The sequence below is a fragment of the Polyodon spathula genome, chromosome 12 (assembly GCF_017654505.1).
Source record: "Polyodon spathula isolate WHYD16114869_AA chromosome 12, ASM1765450v1, whole genome shotgun sequence".
In the NCBI taxonomy this organism is placed as follows: domain Eukaryota; kingdom Metazoa; phylum Chordata; class Actinopteri; order Acipenseriformes; family Polyodontidae; genus Polyodon; species Polyodon spathula.
Window position 1 is genome coordinate 7,845,378 of NC_054545.1, and position 21,506 is coordinate 7,866,883.

Sequence of the window (21,506 nt, forward strand, 5' to 3'; positions counted from 1 at the left end):
GAACATACACTGGTTACAGTTGACAGTGTGATTATCGTGGCCATGGAAAACAGCCTCACAGGTCCCACACCTGTTCAAGTGACAGGTGACATATTCATTATATTTACAAAAGGCATCCTCGCACACTTCATCAAATTCACAGTTCTCCCGGGCTGGGAAGGCATCAGGGCATTCATCATCTGCAATATAAAAACACAAGACATTTCCCTGTGGTCTGGGGAGTTTAGAACAGAGTGGTGTTTAAGCAACATAGCACGACAGGGTGGTGAAACTGTGGGCTAGCGCCACACCTCGGGTGCATTTGCTCTCATATTCTGCTACATTTTAAAGAGCATTTCCCATTATGTACTTGTACATTAGCATATACTATAGAAGTTGTATTAATAAAACAATGATGTGTGTGGGGTTTTGATCATTTGTTAAAAATTGAAGAAATTTGTTGTAAAAAATGTCCAATTTGCCAAGTGTTGTTTAATGTAAATGCTAATGCTGATTGTGACCAGAGACCTGTTTTCTAGTATCAAATAGCTAACTTTTTTTCTTTTTGCTTTTTGTCAGAAGCCTTTCAAGCTTATCGGCATGTTTTCCATCAACAGACAGTAAATTGATCTTTGTTGGTTTACACACCCACGGCAATGCTCAATAATACTGATATCAAACTGGTGCAACTGGAAACTTCAGCATCCCTGACAACTCTCCCCAAGTACACGTTTTCCCTTTTTGAACAATAATATTTAAAAAGCAGAAGAGAAAAACAGTCAACTTCTCAGTAAAATATGAGAGATAAATAAATTGTATGCCTTCTCCCAAGTACTGGCACAACCAAAGAATTCCATCTTAGCCAGCTTTTGAATTTCTCTTTAAGCAATTAACTTTAAAATCACCCCTTCACAGTTTTAGAGTATCTGAATCGGATAACCTGGAATAATATTTAAAATAAGAAAAACACATTTTTATTCAAGATTCCTACACAAACATAAAAAGGTGTTTTAGTAATACTCACAGGAACTTATCGAATGCTATGACAAACCAGAAGCATTTCAATAGAGCATTCATGAACTGAAACTAATTTCAGTTTTCACACATCAACTAAAAAGATATTCCAGTGCATTTTACCCAATCATTTACTGGCAGTGTTAAATACAATAACTATAAAAAAAAAATGCAAAAGTGCATTGCAATACCACAAAAATCAGATTACAGCATCAGTAAAAAAAAAAAAAAAAAAAAAAATGAAAGAATGTACCAGCATGTAACAGCACTGGGCCACCATTTCTAATCTTGGAAACATTCTAGAGCTGTACTTTCACGTACACTTTTTATTAAATTCAGTAATGTTTTAACATTGCAGAACTCTTGACAGACTCACCTGGCACTGCAGACACAGCAACTGTACTTTGAAAGATCAACACAGAAATAATAAAGAGTGTTTTCAGCTTCATCTCTGCAGGGCTTCTTTTACTAAATCCAGCACTACTAAATTAGAAGAGAGTCCCCAATTTTCAGAAAGACTCACCTTTACACTCTGCAGTAGGTTATCTTAAACCAGTCAGCTCTGGTCAATTAACACTTTAGTTTGTCATTATATCTTAAAGTTGAATTATTCACACAGGGAGCTTGATGCTAAAATACCTCAAGCCTTGGGGCAATGTACCCGCTTGAAATAGCTTTAGTGATTTGCATTGGCCTCTAATTACTTGCCTTCCCAGCAACAGGTAAACACAGAAGAGTAAAAGCTGCAAGGTAGCCGAGTATAAGCATAAAAAAAACAAACACGTCTTTACAAGCTGGTGTTAAATGTGAAAGTTTGGCACTCTCTTGGCATGTCTGTTACAGGTGGACACCAAGGCGGTCATTGTCTCTGGTACCGGTTTGAAGGATGAGGATCCCTTGATAGAACCGTCAGATAGAAGCGGATGGCAAGCTGTCTGAAACATTTTAAGGAAACCACTCTGAGACAAACAACCTTTTTTCAACAGTATTTAATAACAAATAGTACCATTACATTCAGTACATATTATACAAAATAATGTATTAAAAAAAAGTATATGTTCAATAATATTTACCATATTTAAACTGTACCATATTTTAACACACAAAAACAGGTGTACAAACGTTATAATAATTTCTTCAATCTGTTGTTATTGCATAGTAATCAATCTGACTTTTCGGACAGGTCTGTTCCCTTAAATAAAGCTCAGAGAGTGATTTTGGTGATGCTCTATCTTACAAGCACAACTAAATGTTTAGTATTATATGATACAGTCTTTTAGTAATCACCCAAACACTGATATACCAGTTCTCCCCAGCAGATTCATGATGAAGTCCCCGTGTTCTGCCCAGTCTTCTGTGTTCAGTCTTCAAGGAGAATGTCCACTTCTTCCAATGGCACTCTCACTCTCAATTCTTTCTCGGTCATTAGATCCATAATCTCCTGCATGTGATCTGGGAAATATTCTATTGCATCCATATACAGACCCTGTTGAAAGACGACATGCTTTTACCAACGAGGAATGAATATTGGAAAATTAACTGAAAAAACCTACCTATTAAATAAAGAATAATGCAAAAATAATGTTACAGTGAGTCTCCTGTGTATAACAAAAGGTTGAATGTGAAGATGCTGGGAATGGCTTGATTGATGAATAAACTCCCTCCTCTATCCAGATTCCTTACCTTTACCCAGGGGCAGTCCTGGAGAGCTTTGTAAAATGCTCCCCTGCTCCTCTCTCTGTTTCCTTGGGACACCTATAGAAAAAAAAAACAACACAGGGAGTGGTTATCAAAACAAAGTTCCTGTTGGGAACAAAATCAACCTGCAAACATTCAATAAAGCAGGCAAGATGATTTTCTGGATTGACTTTAAATAGAATTTCAATATTCCATGCTAAAGTAGGCAAAGCTGACACATTTCACAAAAAAGCTGCCTTGAATAATTTGGTTAGATCGTACTTACACAGTTACTGCAGGGGATTCAATATTTTGAAGTGCCCTTGAGATATGTGTGGTGATAATCATTAGGTAATGTATTGTGTATTCAGTATACTTGTTTTGAAATTGGTTTAATGAAAGAAAGTCCCAATGTTTTCTCTTACCAGAAAGTGCAAGTACATTCTCCACAGTAAGGGACAGTGCGCTCCACTGTCGCTCTGCACAGCATGTTCAAACAACAGCCTTATCCGGTTGCTCAGTCCGCTTTCTGGTATAGTAGAACAAACTCCAACATCCACCCTACTAAAACAAACAATAGCATGACTAGAATGGTTCATATAGGCTTAGCAATGATCAGAGACTGGCAAGCCTTTCCTTACTGAACTACTTCCAACAAGCACAACATTTAATCATATTGGGTTCTGTGTTGTAAGCTAATTCATTGCCTGTATGTGAAAAGGAAAATTGTAAATACTGATAGGTCACTGTAGGCCCTATATTGTATATGTTGTCTCTTCGTGTTTAAAGACTTATCTGTAATTTATCATGATCTCATTACGCTAAACTTTTTAGAATGAGATTCTAAAATGCTTCATGGTTCACCTAAAGCACAACTGGGGAAAAAAAAAAAAAAGATCCACCCTATGAAGAATATTTTTGATGTGTTTATTTCTTTAATTCTTACCTTTGAACAGAATCTACCAGTTCTTTTCTCTTCTGTTCTGCATATATGGCAAACAATCGGGGAGTAATCATTTCAGTGCTTCTTGTGACACTGTCAAAAAACCTCCTAGCTCGGCTGGCGTTATGGTACTTGTTTTCCGTTTGCACATAGAGCCTCCAAAGGCGGTGGTTGCCAGGAAACAGCTTCAAAGCACTGGTAAGTGTTTCTCGAAGAGGGCCTAATGGGTACACATTGGCCTTCATGTGATACCTGAGCAGCATGGAGCGCATCAGAGTAAGTGTTTCCAGCCCTGTAGGCTGAGTCCACATACTGGTAATCTCTGTCTTTTTATGTGAGAAAAGCTCAGAAGTTTTCTCAATAGCCTGCATATAAACTCTGTCAGCTGCCTCAATACCCACTGTTAGATACTGAAATAGAGCAAAACAGGCTGCTACATCTGCCCTCACCGTGGATTCACACAGCAGACTGCTTTCTGTTAAACAGCCTAGGAATGCACATTCATAAGCTTTCCGGGCTTTCAGGATATTAACAGGAGACACTTGTCCTTTATAGGCGGAGTACGGTCCACACTCTGCAAGTTTTGTTAAAATATGAACTGCCCGAGAAGCTGCAGCCCCCCCAACAGCATCCTCCATGGCTTCCAATTCTAACTGTGTGTACAGCAAGCACAGACTGCACAGTACAGGATTCTCAAGTCCTTGACCTGTGGCCAGTGCAATGGCAGTGTCAAACACTTTTCTGGAGTCTTCGAGGTTCCCAAGCAACCATTCAAGATGAGCATACTCTTTCCAGAGAGCCAGGTTGTTCCGGTTTTCAGCCTCTTTCAGGAGATTTTTGGCCAGTTTCTTACTTTTCTTCCCTTGAGATTTCAGTTTCTTCTTGTTTTTGTTTTCAAGATAATGGAGAACCTATAGGGCAATTATAGAGAGGCAAGTTAAAAAAAAAACTAGAATAAGGGTGAGAATCAACACCAGTTTCATCATATCAACAATAGGAATTTACTATATTATCAATTCCTATCAAGCTAGAACTTTTGACGCAGACAAGCAGCAACTCACAATGATTTGAATGCAACTCTAATAAAACAATGAAAACAGTAATGGAGATCCTGGAACAGCTGTTATGTTAGGTCTTCCTATTGCAAAATTTTCTAAAGAGGTTTTAGAAGCTAAAATACCTTTAATTTCTCATACTGGAGCCAATAGAGGGAGAGAAGAGACTTTTCCTCTTTAGAGAACAGTGGCAATGCCTGATGGAAGACATTCTGTATGAATTCCTCCCCGTCTTTACAGTGACCGATCTTCCTTTTCACACTGTGGAGAGTGGTCATGTGCCCGATGCAGTTCACCCCAGAGCTCTGAAGGTCCAGTGAAGTCAAAGGCCTTTCTGTTGCCAGTCCACTGTCAAACACAGACCACTCGTCCAGTGTTATACTCCAGTCCGGACCAGAACAACTGCATCCAGACGGAATCCCCAGGAATTGCAGCAAGGAAGACATCAGCTGAAACCTGAGCTCTGGTTTTAAAATTCTAATCATGGAGGGGCCGATATCATCAAACAAAACCTGTGAAAAGGAAATATTTTTGTTGTAAAAAAAAAAAAAAAAAAACATTTAGAAATAACAGGTTTGATATTATAGAAGGTTTGTTATTTAGTATTTACCGGGAACACATTTTAAGGTATGTAGCTCGTGGTGCTATCACTTTTGTAATAGTGAAAAATTAAATATTTTTTTACTGGTTTCTTGTTTCTGCTAACGATACTGTAAGGCAAACAAAGTTATGCATCATAAAAAAGCTTACAATCAATACCACATAGTTGAAAAGGGGACTATGTAATACACTAGACCTACACTATATATGTATCTCATAATCAAATATGGCAAAATGTACCTGTCTATCAGGGTCCTCACAGTCTTCCTCTGACTGACCCTTTGATTTGTCAGGTCTCCATGGCAACCAGTTCTTTGTCTCCCGTGAGGCCTCAACATCTAGCCAAATACGCCACTTTGGCAAAGTCTTATCCTTCACTTCAGTATCATCTTCAATATCTTCATCTTCATCATCTATCAACAGAAAACAAACCAGTCATACCAATGTTTTTGGATAGCATATTAAATAAAATTTTAAAAAAAAACTTAAAAAAAAAAAAAACTAGCAATAGGCATTAGAAGTATCGTAGGATAAACACAATTCCTAGTTATTTGTTGGAAATGTTAGTTGGTAAAACGTGATGTACATATATAAAATCCTTATAACGTCCCCTACCTTGTTCGTTTGGTATCAGCCAGCCCCCCCTCTCCTGCTGGTGCATCCAGGCTTGCCAGCCTCGAGCTCCTCTCTCCCCAAAGCGGGGCTCCCCGCTGTCCCAGAACGGCTCCAAAAATTCAACCTGTTCACAAAGAACAAAAAATACCATCACGGTAGAAGCATAGATACTGCAGTAGCTTAGCTGCAACGAAACAACATTCTGACTGTTCAGAACCCTAATTAAATCAGATAACAAAGGAGTCAAAACCAAGGCTTTACTATCCATTTTCTTACATCAACATTAGCAACATTATCACAGATCATGCCGAATATATTTTTGTGCTTTTTTTACGTGAGGATCTACATTTTCCAAGCAACATACTGTAGAAAAGAAATTTCCCCGTTACCATAACACTTCCTGTGGTAAATATAGTCTGTTGTTTAGCCTAAGGAATTCACTCCCATAATCCCAGCTCTCACTCGGGAGGCCATTAAAAAGGAGGTAAAAAATACTGTGAAATATCAAACACTTCTCTCCAGAAGAGTGCATTATACTATGGAACAGTTTTGCACGGGTATGTTTTTTTATTCCAGTGATGTTTAAATTACAGTAATTACACTCTGAAGCTACAAGTCTAATTTCCACGGTCCCAAGGGCTGCACTGAAGTCCTCAATTGAAACGTGCAATTGATACAAAAAGTTCTAAGGCTTATAAAGGTCAACTTCAATGGACAATAATAATATCTGCCGCATGCAAACTAGAAAAATATTCATTCATTACAGGACAGAATATGCAAGATCACACCATGTAATTCGAAACCAGAAAGGCCCCAAGAGAAAGAATATGAACACACAACCTTCAAAAGGGCACATTAAGTTGTGTTTGTGTTGTGCTTTATTAAATGTACTTTTTTTTTTTTTTTTTAAACCAGATATACAATACTTGTATCTGTTCAAGTATGATAGTATAACAACTTCATGGTCTTACTTGTTCTATAAAAGGCTAATACAATCTCAGTAACTTCTCCAGGCTGCCTTGTGTGTTAATTCAAAAAGGCTGATTGTGTTAGTTTCCTTGTATCTATTGTTCAGCTGCTTAAAAATGAAGATCAAATCTTTGCTATAGAGCTCTTTGACTCCACATTCAGCAGGGACTAGAATAGGCTTGAGGTATAGTTGTATGCTGTAAGAAAACAGCCCAGGTTTTAAACAACCACATTAAATCAGTGAAGCATTCAAAAGGCCTTGCATATTTTCCAGTGTAAAGTAGACATCAACTAGATTATAGCTTCTCTAGCTAGAAGCAACTCAAATACTCACATTGTCAAGGGAACTCAGTAGGGGTGGACCAACTACTAATTTGTCAAAAATAGTTAGTGCACTTTAAAAAAAAAAAAGATTTATTAATGTTATTATTAATATATTTTTTCAGAGATATATATATAGTTAAGTGTGCCGTTAGTCACCACTGGACCTACTGTAAGTGAAAGTACATACATTATATAAGTACACAGTAGAACAAAGGAAGTGTTTAAAACTAGGTATAAACTGTGAACAATATCTGTATGGATAATTATGTGGAAAAGAAGCAGATTGGAATTCCTAGTAAATGCAAAGGAGAGACTTGAATGAATGTATAAGGAATGTGTTTACCTGCTCTCTGGTCGGCAGATCTTTCACGCTATCTGGTTTAAAGAAAGTAAAGTCGAGGACAGCCTGAAAGAGTGAAATCACTTTCTCTGAGTGGCCAGCTTGTCTCAGGAAGTGGCACTGCTGAAGAAATATTTCTTTAAAAAAAAAAAAAAAAAAAAAAAACTTTTCATGCAGAAGAAGGTATCTCACCTGTGAATTAAACTACTTATTGTATATGAAATACCCTACTGCTTGTTTTAGTTAAATAAAGCATCATTTCTGTATGTAGCAATTCAGGAAATAATCCTGCTTATGTTTCTGTTAAATGAAAGTTATCCTGTAATAGAAAAAAAACTTTTTAATGACACATTAAAGAACCGACTCAGTATACTGTTTTCCTTCTTTTACTTTAGTCAATATCTATCTGGAACACTAGGTGGCATCTGTTAACAACATTCAAATACAGTGTGTGTGTGTATATACACACACACACACACACACACTGCTAAACTGTCATGACAGAATAAGTAGTATATTAAATGCTATATTAAATCTATTGATATTTCTGATAACAGTGGTATTTCTTATAGTGGGGGTGCTGAAAGCCAATGAAGAAAACTGTAACCCCTGTATATGATGGAAGCAGGTGCACAGCACTTCAATCCAGGGGGTGCCGCACCCTCAGCACCCGTAGTTCCAGCACCCCTGTAGCTACCCTTCTTTTTTTTTGGCAGAATTGAAACCTGACTTTTTTTTGATTGATAGTTTAATTCTGTTAATGGATGTGGATACTTTGCGCTAGTTCCAAAGGCATTATTACTTGAATTTGCAGGGCCATTCCTTCAGCCTAAGGCTCTGGTGATCCACCTTCAGTCATTGCATGGATCAGTAACATTGTCAGCACCATTCTGTTCTGCAATCAACCTAAAACCGTTACCCACTCTTTGCTTCAAAAGCAGAATTATTCTCAGCTTCCTGAACACAATAAAACACATTACTTACATCATAAACCCCTGCATCTTCTCATTCCTTGAGCGCTCATTAATAATTGGTATTCAAAACATGAAATAGTACAGCAAACAATTCAATATACAGTGTACCCTGACAAAATGACAAGTGCCAATGGTAACTAGACCCAAGAGGCTTCCTTTTAACATGGTCTATGTACAGGTTAAAGTCTCACCCAATTTATTATAGCACTTGTGCATAATGGACTTCGTATCAGACTTCTTGCAAAACATAAAAGGATCCCAAAACAATAGATTTTCCACATTATATGAAATGCATAGTTAGTGCTTTTGCCTCACATTAAATGGATATTTAAAGCAATTGTAGCTAACACAATAATTCCATATAATTTCTCCACCTTGCCCACCTATTCATTTTATAGGTCTCAAATGGGCAGTTTTGGAAAAAAATTAAATAAAACACATTATAGAAAACATGGATTTTCATTTCAACACTTGATGTCTGGTACTACACTACGTTAGACAAAACTCTGTTCACAAACCATGCTTTCAGATGGTCTTGTACTTCCTGGGTCATTTCACGTGAATGAAATTGTCCCCGTCCCTTTACTGGATTATTTCCCGTCAATAATCAATCAACTGCTTCCCCTATTCACTGACAGGCTTTCAAAACGTTGCTGAGGTTAGATGATCCAGTCAGTGCAAACTGATAACCCAAGAATAAGGCTTTAAAACGGAAAGCTTTCTTTCTTAAAGCAGCTCCAGAAGTCATGTTTAAAAATAAAAACACATTTGTACTATAATGTGTACATTTTAAAACAGCACATTTTAGTCCTGTGTAGCTAAAGGAACTGCAAAATGGCTACGATTGACGATTTATGGAATTATTTTGTTTGATACAATTGCTTTAACATCATCTACATTTTCTTAATAATGTCTCATCTGCTTTATATCCATTTAAGCGTGTTCTCCATCAGTCTCTATTGTTGTTTCTTATTAGATCACTATTTTACCAGCTTACTTACTAATATTCAACCACTAAAACAAAGCCCTGAAGTGAGCAGATTAGTCAGTGTGCCAGGTGGATAAAGACCTAAGCAGAAACAAAAATACAAAACACAACAGAGATAACACGATAAGATATTAAACATGAAGGAAATTAAATATTAAGGAAATATTATTGAATCAATAAAACCATTTTTCGGATGCAGATTTTTAATTGATGATATGCATCTTATTTTCAAGTGTGCAGTAATTGCCTCCACTATTCAAGACCCAACTATTTCACAATGTTTTTTAGCTGCCACATATATTGGTTTACTTGGGAGCTAAGCACAAGACCCTTTACAACTAAGGAATTTTAATCTACACATTAGGTGCTGTACATGTAAATGCTTTTTTTTTTGTTCACGTTGATATATTCTTAGATAGATTCTTACCTAGTATGGCTTCCTCTGTACCAGGCAGTGCAGGGTGGGACAACATACAGCCATCGTGAACTGCAGCTAAGGTAGTAAGGCACTTTCCATAAATATTATTGACTTTTAACACTGAGAAGGTGCTAAACTGACTTTGACAGAATAGAAGGTACTTCTTCCACAGCTCTGTGTTATTTGGATGCAGAAAGACCAGCTTCTTCCACTCTTTGAGCACTGTAGAGGGTTCCCACAGTTCCTTGCACAGCTCCAGCCTGGCTAACTTCAGCTTCACACTGCTAGGGTTGCTTTCAATGGCTCTCTCTAAAATGGCGATTTTCTTCTCAAGAGTCACCTTGAGGGATGTCTTCCGCTTTTCTGATTCCCTCTCACTCATGGTGAAAGGACTGGGTCCTGTCATTAGTTCATCCTAATTACAGGATCAAAATTAAAAAAGTGTTAACCCAAGTACTTAAGAAACGATACGATTCATATACAGTGCGTGGACAACTTGTGTAACAAAGCTATTATTGCTACTGAAAAAAATAGAAATTTGTTTTTGTGAACAAAAACGAAACACCCCAGAGCCTAATGTAAAGGGGACGGAAATTTGTCAAATAGATCTGCATCATTAATATGATCAGAGGTTAAAACAACATGGCAGTGAAATTGTTCACTTTTACTGAATGTGTAAAACAAATCGTATTACACAGCTGTAAACCAACTCTGTAAAGACACTAACTCCGACTGAGTGACATTTTTGTTTCATACTATGGCAGCATCAGCATTATAAAGTTACTGACACAAAATGGTTCAAACTTAGTGACACAGTATCTCTGTATTTATGGACTTACATTGTCTGATTAAATCTATCCACATTTCTGATAATCAAGTACAACAGCTATCATTCTCCTTTGAAACAAATAAAACTCGATATAAAATACTGAAGGCATTTTGAAGGTTTTGTTTTGTAAAATGTCACAGAAGAAAATGTTCATGAATTTATGATTCAAGAGTAAAATCAAGTTATAGATAAACCCCGAAAGAAAAATCAGCGATTGTCTGTGCTGTGTGTATTGACATTTCCAAAACCAAAAAATAATCCCACAACTATTGTAAGACGAATCATATCAGACAGGACACAGTACAGTATCAAAATCCCCTGGCATTGAATCATGGAGCTTCACATTTAAAACCGGGGCTGTTTTGAACCGCAGGATTCTCGCAAAGCCTATTTGAGGATGCAACTGTCCCTTAGCTGAAGCCTGCCTTTGTAATTAAACTGTTTTTATTAATAAATGCATGCTAGAGTTGCAGTCCTCATCATGAAGTTGAATTTGGAATAAACTTTCCAGATCAAGACAGGAACTGGGGAGTGATGGCAGCAATTGATTATGTTCCTGCTGGACTGTTGGACATACATAGTGCATTATGGGAATTGATTGTCTCTTAATGTTAATTAAAGTGTTGTTTTTTTTCAAGCTGTACTATTTATGTTAGTTAAACAGGCAGGCAAACTGAGGGTTTAAAATTGCAATACATTTAGTTTGTCTCAAAAGACTTTTACTCAATTTAACAAGTAAAGCAGGGATAAATATAAATTCTCAGTTTACTGTGTAAAGGAATTAATAAACCATGGTAAAACTATAAGTAGCAGTCAAGTAGACAAATTTTTTGGCTGCTACATTCATTGCTATACTAATTAGGAACTAATAAACTCTATAACAACTTTACAATCCTTAAACAATTTTCTCAAAATCTAATTTAATAATGTTCAATGTTAAACCACCTTCAATAATATACTGCTAAACAGAAACAAACTGTACAGATCAACAAAAAAAATAAGTCCTTATTTTTCTTATTATACTTTGGTATAATTTTATGAAATTAGAAAACATTTTAAAATATATCAGGTATGCAGAAGTTATTCTTTCTACCCAAATGCCACAAAGAGACAGCTAATCTAAAGGAAGAACTGGCACTGGTGTTCCAGCAGGTTTTAAGAATGCTCTTTTACATGTTATAAATAAATAAAATATATTCCTCTCATGACTTTGTACCTGAAAGTTTACAAACTCCATCCAAGTTTTGGCATCCTCTGGGTTTTCTCTTAGCTTCCTGTTGAATTCTTCCACTTTACTGATCATCGCAGTGTTTACATTCCCAGCCGCCCCCGCTGGCCTGGCCTGCTGGTTCTCAGGCTCTGGCTGACCCTTTCCCTGAAGCCAGAGGGTGGTGGAGGCATCATAAACCCCCAGGGGATTGACCCAGGCTGGGGCAGCAGGGCCTCTGACATCTTCCTCCTTCCAGTCAGAGACTGCCATGAAATCACTAGTGACAGGCGTCTGCTTGGCACCTGGGCCCACGTCACCGGGGTGCACTGGGAACCCCTCTGTGCTCAGCAGCAGACGCCCCGCTTTGCTGAAGTACCGCTCCTGCTTCTTCTCTGTCTTTTTCTTCTCCGATGCTGAATCCAACCAAGTTATAAAATGCCTTTTTGGGTTTAGGCCCAGGCAGGAGTTTCCTTTCCTCCTGTACCTGAAATAAATCAGGCCAAACAGTTTGAACCTAAACAAAAGCTTACTTTGCTGATACTATTAACCTGCCAGCACAGGGGCTTAACTAATTGTGAGCCACATTCAATAAGCATTAACATGCTCAGAAGTGCTGCTGCCATATCATTTCCTTCAACAAAGCAAAAGCGATAGGGAACAACCCATATGAGCAGATGTTTCTTTAGCAGAACAAGATATGTTAAAAAAAAACAAAAAAAAAAAAAAAAACACAATCTAGTATAGACCGCTTATTCATTATCAGAATCTTAATTAACATTTCCAGTGGGATGTTTTGGCTTTTTATTGATAAAACTAGAACATGCTCCATTATCGGTTCTCCAAGAAGCAAGTGTGCTGTGCAGAGTTCATTTAAACATGTCAATGGTGAACGTTGCACCACTGTGATTAAACAAGACTGCTTTAATTGTCTTAACAGCGTCAGATCTAAACACTGACACTCTTAAATCACATATACCTTATATGCACCTCTACTTACACCAGTAAAATAGATTCTATAAGCCAATATTTCAGCACTGATGTGGGAACTTTCAAGACCTATACCATAGAAGCAATGATGTATACAATGAAACACCTCTGACACTTGGTCTTAATCCAGTGTCTATTTTTAAACTGTGGTAATGGGTAGAAAGAAGTACTGCTATACATGCAGAAAGACAAAAAGCAATGCATTACAGGGACAGTAAAACTGGGGAATAAGTGTCACTTTCCTATTTAAAGGCAGAACAAGAAAACAGCATTTGAATAACTGCTGCCCATTTAACCGATAGGTCATCTTTTAGATCCCACTTCATATAAAAACACTTTACCTAGCGATGTCTCCTCTATAGAGTGATTTATACTCCCAGTTGGCATGGTCTGCTTTCTTATCAACACAGAAAGGGCGATCTGTTGGGGTCTGAAGGTCATCAAGCCAAACAAAGCAACCTTGAAGGTTTATTTGCTCCTGCCTTAAAACACAAAAAAAGAAAGAAAAAATAGACGGGTCATAATATTTTTAGCTTATAAATCTAATTAACATGAAATTTAACAGCTTCAAAATAACTATTCACTGAGTGAATTGCTTTGTATTATGTCTAGGAGAATCCTGTGCACTAACTTAGAAATGCAGACACTTGGCAGTTTTCTATGTGATGCACCAAAGAGCTGGAACGCTTCTTTGACAGCATGTTCCCAGCAGAGCAGGACTGAATTGCACTGACAAGTTGAAGATAGCCTGACTGTCGCAGTCGTTGACATGTCAAGAGGTTCTCTCAGGCACAGACGTCAATAGTACTGTCTCAAACATTTACATTAATTAACTTACATTTGTAATGTACATTGTTACATTTTAGTACTCCCAGAAGGGGAGGGAAGGATATTGTGCATTTAAAAAATAATTCCGTGTTGGGAAGAGGTATGTGTTGTTCATTCCTCGATGATTACCGCCTCCCAATACTTTAGCTGGGGGAGGAAATCAGCAGGTAAGTCTGTCCTCCAGAATGTCTTTGCGCTTTTAATAATGCTCCTTGAAAAACATGACTAAGTTCAATCCTCACATACCATGTGCCAATTACATTATCAGCGCTATAGTCAGCCAGCCTTATTATTTGTTATGCAACCGTACTTGGGATACGTTGCTTTTACATATTGTGCATCAGGGATGCCATTCACATAACAAAAATAAAATGTCATGTGTGGGACAGCAAATTTAGATGCTGCAGGTATTTTGTACTTCCCAGAAGAAAATAGGTCAAATTCAGCTGAGTAGGATGGGTTTTAATTGTTAGTCTCAAGTTAAATGAAGCATACTTCATTAACAAACATTTTCAATCTGAACAGAAAGAAATATTAATTGAAATATAATACTGGGATATTTGGTGCCAAGGCACAGCATGTATAATGCATTTAGGCATAGGCATCACACATTCTAGTTCCAAGTACAGATTTGTAATGAAAATTCCTACATTCATTTAACTGGGATAATGGGATGGGCTTGACTAGTTCTTATTTGACAGAATTTTTAAATGGCACAAGAATGTATTTTAAATACAAGATCCTCAGTAAAGAAATGAGTCATAATACAGTTTATTCTTTTCCAGGAGACAGTTGAGATATTACACTACATTAGTGCACTCGGCCAAATTTGGCATGATGTCATCCCGCGGTTAACAAAACTATGCATTCCATATTTACTGGGAATGTTAAACACGTATATGTTTTTAGGAGAATGTTAAGCTCTTTAATATTAAAGGTTGTCCAGTAATTGACCTCAGTGAATGCAATACCTTGGCTTCTCTGTTTCTTGCTCAAGTCTTGAAGCCTCACTCGCGTGACCCCTGGGGGAATCATTGTCAGAACCAGATCTGCTGCTCTCTGACTCCTCTCTGCTTTTCTTCTTGTGTTTTCTCTTTTGTTTCTTCTTCTTTTTGTCCTTTTTCTTCTTTTTAGGTTTTGGGAAGTCATCCTCATTAGGTTCTTCCAATGGCGGTTGATCAACAGTCAAACTAACAAACAAAAACAAAAACAAAAAAGATAGTTGTAACACTGAAAATATTCGATCTGTAGGTAGTTCCTGTAAAATGTTATCAAAAAACTAAAAGGCAAGCCACCTTGGTCTTCATTCGAAATATAAACCCATGCACTGATTGTGTCTGTCTGTCATGCTCTACATTGTGAACAAGGTAACTGCCTTGAATTTTCACCAATGTTGTCCAAATCTTTCGTGGACTCCTAGCACCTGTGCATTTGCATATGATGTGTTTTATACATATGTTGATGACAACCAGTAAGTGAGTGTGCTGGTTTCATTTGCTTCCTAAGCCTTACAGAGACTGAATTACATTTGAAGTATGTAAAAACCAGATTCATCTCAGTCAGCATGTCATAATAACGTATCATGTACTGAACCAATTTTTCAGAGGGGTCACTACAGACAGGCAGTCTTTAAAATATGTTTGCCGAGTATCGTTTGCATGCTGTACCTTGGGTCGGCTGAACTCTGAACAGCCCGTTCCTCCCCCTTGGTACAGTGCTGGTGCAGTGTTAACGCATCCTCAGTGCGGAAGCTTTGATTGCTTAGCCAGTCCAACCCTGCGGGAAGAAAGAAGAATGCAAAATCAATCGCAATCAGCTCCCTGAGCTCTTTAAGCCAAGGATTTATCAGCTCTCACGGCAGCACATTTCAAAACAAAATATCACAGTCATTTATATTGTTCAAGGGCACCATAGAGCAGTCTATGGGAAATCTCATTCAGAACAAACTGACAGGTTTCCATACTCTGTAACAGACTTTTAATCTTGTTTTCTTAGAAACCTCTGCTGTCATACTGAGGGAAAGTGTGCTAGGTTTGTGAGCTTCACCTCCTCTCAATTAGTCTTCCAGAAACTTAATTAATCAATCACATGGTCCTGCTCAGCACTTTTCAAAAAGGACATTTAAAATTATGTACAGTTGGTGCAGGAACTACATAGATTTCTTTCAAATTCAAGATGGATATTCCAATATTCTTTCCCTTTCAATCAAATGAAAACAAAAAATGTTGGTGAGTTTTTACCTCAGTTTATGGTTGATAACCAGAGACTTTAAATACAATGTTAAAAAAAGAAACTTATACACTGAAAAGGAACTAAAAGGTACTTAAACTTGGGCTGTCAGGGGCTACAGAGTCACAAGACATTGACATCGAGGGTCAAGCAACCCACCTGAGTTGGAATAACACAAAACAACTTGTTTTTAGACAGATATATTAATGTACATTTCATTTAATACCTCATATAAAAACAGTATTTTCGCCCACATTTTTAAAAAATATTTATTTGAACAAATTCATAAATGCATTTCCCCTCACTCACTTGCCTAGTAAATATATATTTTATAAACCCTGAAATTGTAACGGTCTCTTTAAATATATGTAAAATATTTTAATTCCAGTCTTTACCTTTGCAGAAACACATTAAAATTATAAACACAGCTTACAGCCTCAAAATGATAAAATAATGTCTGGCAATAAATAAACACATTAAATCAATCTCTATACCCATATCTTAATAGGTACTGCTTAAAGGGGTCAGTTAAATATTAGATTTTGGCACAAATGACGCAGGATATAAATGGCATATATAGGATATGAATTATTAAAGCTATAATGCGTATGTGGCAATGCACCGGTAAGTAAACATCGGTACCCGTCGCTAATTAGGTAGCTTGTCAAAAAATATCGCCTTAACGTTTTGGATGTGTCGGTTTTAAATGCTGCTTTTCAGCTTCGGGGTAGTCCGCACAGTCCTGAGTACCCAGCGTGTGTATATGAAAAATTCTTAACTATAGTTTATTTCGGGGTTCACGTTAAAATATCTCCGGATTCACAGTACTGTGACTGGGGTTCGGTGGCTTGAATCACATACATCGTATATGATTATTCGCCTTCTGCCTAAGTAACTTGTTTGGAATTAAATACCCGGCTATTCCGTATCCCTAACTGTGCATCCAACTGGTACACACTCGTTCAAGCAGCAACACATCGCCGAATGCGCTGCTCTACCGATTTGACCAACACAAACAGTACTACATTAAGGTGATCGCGATTTTCTATTTACTTCAATTTAGTTACCTTTCGATGAATTTTCATTCTTCAGGTTATTATTACTTGACAGTCCCGCAAAAGCTGGAAAAAGTGCCATACTCATACAGCAATTGCCACTTAAACATATCAACAGTCGACTACTTTTAACGTCATTGAAATTCCTCTGGATAGGGACACTATGGGAGTTGTAGTTCTTTATGATGTTTTACTTACACATTGGTAGTCTAGTGAATTGTTTAAAATTCATAAGACGTACGATCTGAAATAAAGCTGCATGTACATGCAGGAGGTATCCTACATGCATGAATAGATCAACAAAAACGTGGTGTATGACAGAGAACAAATTATACATTTTAATGAATTCTGCGTGTATGTGTAAAATTACAGCAGTTAAAAAAATGTGTTATTTAAATATTTGATGAGAACAACGATGTTTTGTAATATATTTAATATCAAAGGAGTGTGCGTGTCCCAATACAACCGACTGGTTACACTTGCATAGCAGTCAAGTTGACTATAAACGAGCTTCCTTCTTATATTAATACTTTGAAACCTTGTTGTGTAGTGAGATCTCTATAATTACACCAGACCGCCAACAGCTATTATTATCCAAGTTACCAACTGCTTTATACAATGAATGGTGGCGCATGAACAATTTATAATGATATATGTTAATTTTTGCTTTGCAATTACATTTTCTAAATTTAAACGGCTCTTTCCAATCTTTAGCAGTTCGACTAAAAACAGTAATCAGTAAAGAGCAATTAATTCATTTTTGTTTTGCCCCACTTTGCTATGTTTGTACCACGATTAACGTTTTAGTGTCAAGTATCTATAGTTCTATATATATATATATATATATATATATATATATATATATATATATATATATATATATATACACACACACATATATATATATATATATATATATATATATATATATATATATATATAAATATATTATAAATGAATGAACTCATTACTGCTTTCTGTTTTTAGTCCTATTGTCCTATTGGAAATGGCTATTGTTTGCTGCTCAGTGGAGTGCATTTAAGGTAGAGAACAGGACTGGAGTAGGTCTGAGAGAGATGTATTTAACTAAATAAATGCACGTTGTAGAAGGTAAATGCATCTGATTTTCATAGATATTGTGTAAAATGTAGCAGTGCTTATCTCAGATAGCTGTGTAGTATAGAATTACATGTACATTCAATGTTTTTCGGCAACTTTCATTTTCTTTACAGCTCTTGTTTAGGGTGTTTTGTAATTTAGTCCTGTCATTATGGGTCTGTTTTGATATGACCATACAAATGTATGTCAATTACACTATCACAATTAATTCATTATAAAACTTTTTTTTTTTTTTTTTTTTTTTTTTTTACCTGACCGAATAATTACGTCAAATAGCGGAGTGGTTTATTCTCTATGTCTTCTGCTTGACGTTTCAGTGCCGAAAATCAAGTTGTACATGCAAAGTCCGCTAGAGGTCAGAAGAAAGAAAGAAATTCCCAGCTTTCTTTTTAATCAAAAGTATTCCAGCAAATTACAACATATTAACATGCACGGTTGGTCAGAAATTACTCTGGGACCTACAACAAATTTAAGTTATGCGTCTCTTTCGAATTTCTTAAATGCTGATTTGCTAAACATGTCCCTAATGTACCTGTAGGTAGTGTAATACATCACTTAAAATTGATTGACAAGAGTGGTTATGCTCTGAACTTTACTCAATTCTGAAAGAATTAGCGATCAGTCGCTTTTGACTTTGGTCTCGATCAATATGTATGCGGTCAAGTGGTAAAGTAGTAAATGTATACTGAATACTGCAGTACAGCCATCATTCTTCTAGCTGGTGGAATGCCAAACTACTGAATCAAAGTCCCATCTGCAAGTTCCTGTATTAAAAAAAAATACGCAGAGCTTCTGAATAGGAGTAGTGAATGGCTTTTAGTTAGTAGTCTTCGAAATATATACACTTAGAGTTTTCTTGAGTGCTTGTATAGCTCATTAGTTCTATGCAAGCTTTTATTTTTTTTTATTTTTTTTTTAAAGTAATGTTGAAATGAAAACAAAGTTCAAACTCCAAAAGGAAACTATAAAAATAACGTTCAATCACTGGGGAAAATGCAGATACTAATTTTACCAGTGCAGTACTTTAGGTTTCACAGCAAACATATATGTATAGCGAGAGAAAAAATAAAATAAAAAAAATAAACACACCTAATTAATTTATGGAAAACAATGTGTGCCGTATTCAAAAAGGTATCAGTCAGTTGTCACAGTAACAAAACTTGAAAATAATTAACGGAAGTTGCACATTTGAATTAGTAAGTATAAAATATTTATAAAGTATCATCAAGATACTTTTCTTCTGAATAATGATGCTTCTCTGATATACTCTACTGCTTAAGTTTTAGGCTAAGTTTATGATACCCAGTCACAAGTTTCTTTTCTTGTCTTCTTGTTTTTCAAAGGGTTACAATTCGCAACAAAATAGGTGCTGGAGGTTATGAATTAAGCTATATGATATTTAGAACCCATATTGCAAAACCTACACTTCTTAATATTCTCATACCCGAACACTACACACTTGTACTCGTATCCATTGATATCCAACACGCTCGCTTCGGATTCGCCCTAACCATCATTACTTGACGCATTGCAGGTCCAACGTAGCCAATCACAGGAAGCAACACATCCAGCTAAAAATTGCGGGTCCGTTTACACCAATCAAACAATGCGTCACATAATCTGTAACAAATTCTTAGCGTCAACTAGTAAATGGTGCTTAAAACCTTCTCCTGAGAACCGCAAGGTGTACCCTTCCGCCGAAATAGTCCCTAATTTCAAGAAATTGACAAAACGCGGTTTCTCTTCCTTTTTTTTTTTTTTTTTTGGCGCGTGTTACGTATTGTAGTAATTAAGAATGTATACCCTTTAATTTTGTGTGTGTGTGTGTGTGTGTGTGTGTGTATATGTATGTATGTATGTATATATATATATATATATATATATATATATATATATATATATATATATATATATATATATGGGGGGGAGTTTGTTCATTGCATTTATGCAAGCAGTTTATGTGTGCCCTGGGTACCTTAATGTTTGACAAAAGACAGAGAAATAGGTTAGTACAAATAGGAGAATACATTTTAAAAAGGTGCACCTATGGTCTGTGTTGGGCACTATGAATACTGGGTGTTCTGAATAAGGATATTATGTAATACAGTAGTGAAGTCTGTATTAAAAGCTGTGTGAACACATGTACTGTAGCAATTCACAACATAGTATAACACAACAGTTGATAGAAAACATTATATAGGCCTTGGCCATTGTTCTAGAAGCCAAATGCATGCAACTGTAAAGCTTACTTACATTGTAAAGGACAAGCCCATATTTTCTAATTATGTGTTAACACAGATTACAATAGATTGCACCAACAGCATGCATTAGTTGCACTGTAGGGCTCACCAACAAAGCACAGCTAAAGAGGAAATGCTTCACACTGGTTAGAACAATATGGTTACCAGTAGTTGGTATTTTGTATAGTTTTCTTCTCCACTGGTGGGTGCAGAGTCCAAAACGTAAAAGCACTGCAACACATTGCTGTTAACACTGACATGACAGCAAAACAGATCACTTATATACTGAAGCTAACCTATTACAGTGTTTTCCAGTTAGCACATCCCTGTTACAATGCAATAGTTTTTGGTAGGCAGGGTTCTATTTTATGACAGATAAGAAATACAAAAATAAATGTATATAGATTGGAGATTTGAAGTTAATGTAACTGGTCTAATCAAAACCCTATAGTATGTGCTGCAGTAGGCAACAAAAAACGATATATTTTTTGTTTTTGGACAATAACAGTCACTGCTTTGTTCAGATATACCATGAAACAACTGAATTAGTACCTTTACTTCTAGTTTTCCGTCTTCTTTAAATATGAATCTCGTGATTTAAACATCCAGTTAATATATGTATTAGTTTCATGTTCTAAACAGATTTATATGCTAATCCACATATATTCACACTTATTATCAGATCCCCAGTATAGTTGGCCTGTATATGTCAAATCAATGGCAATTAGATTAATTTAGATTAACTTTTATACGAGGGAAAACAGACCTAATGTCAGAATACAAACCCTTTTAAAAAGGGTTTCTTACACATATTCTCCAGCTTTCAATAACAACAATAACAACGACTTCTTTTTTTTTTGCAGGCTGTATCGAAGTGGAGTTCATTTTTGTGACACTTTAGTATTTTTTACATGCTAAGCAAACTTTATGCAAGGTAATGGTTTACAAGTAATTATGCTGTATTGATGACGATGACGCGCCCACCCGCTGCTGTAATGTTGAAATAAGCTTGTTTCCCGCCCTGTTGGTGTTGTAGTGGGAGGAGACTTCGCTTTTCCTGCAGTGAAGAAGTAAGAAAGAAGTGAGGACTGTCTGCGTGGCGGAGGAATACAC

General features: G+C 36.5%; 1 protein-coding gene across 2 annotated transcripts; it reads right to left on the reverse strand.

The window, feature by feature from the left end:
- Window positions 1–2,056: 2,056 nt before the first annotated feature.
- Window positions 2,057–17,174, reverse strand: LOC121323987 (nuclear exosome regulator NRDE2-like). Of its 2 annotated transcripts, none has more exons than XM_041265352.1 (14): window positions 17,047–17,174; window positions 15,418–15,526; window positions 14,722–14,940; window positions 13,264–13,404; window positions 11,942–12,419; window positions 9,906–10,311; window positions 7,520–7,653; window positions 5,884–6,007; window positions 5,509–5,681; window positions 4,794–5,180; window positions 3,617–4,524; window positions 3,096–3,231; window positions 2,677–2,748; window positions 2,057–2,479 (listed from the first exon to the last, which is right to left on the reverse strand). In XM_041265352.1, exons 1-14 carry the CDS (start codon window positions 17,120–17,122, stop codon window positions 2,354–2,356), a joined length of 3,489 nt encoding a protein of 1,162 aa, XP_041121286.1. In that variant the 5' UTR covers window positions 17,123–17,174; the 3' UTR covers window positions 2,057–2,353. The 2 variants fall into 2 exon arrangements, with proteins under 2 accessions (XP_041121286.1, XP_041121285.1); XM_041265351.1 differs by having other exon boundaries at window positions 3,096–3,234.
- Window positions 17,175–21,506: the final 4,332 nt, after the last annotated feature.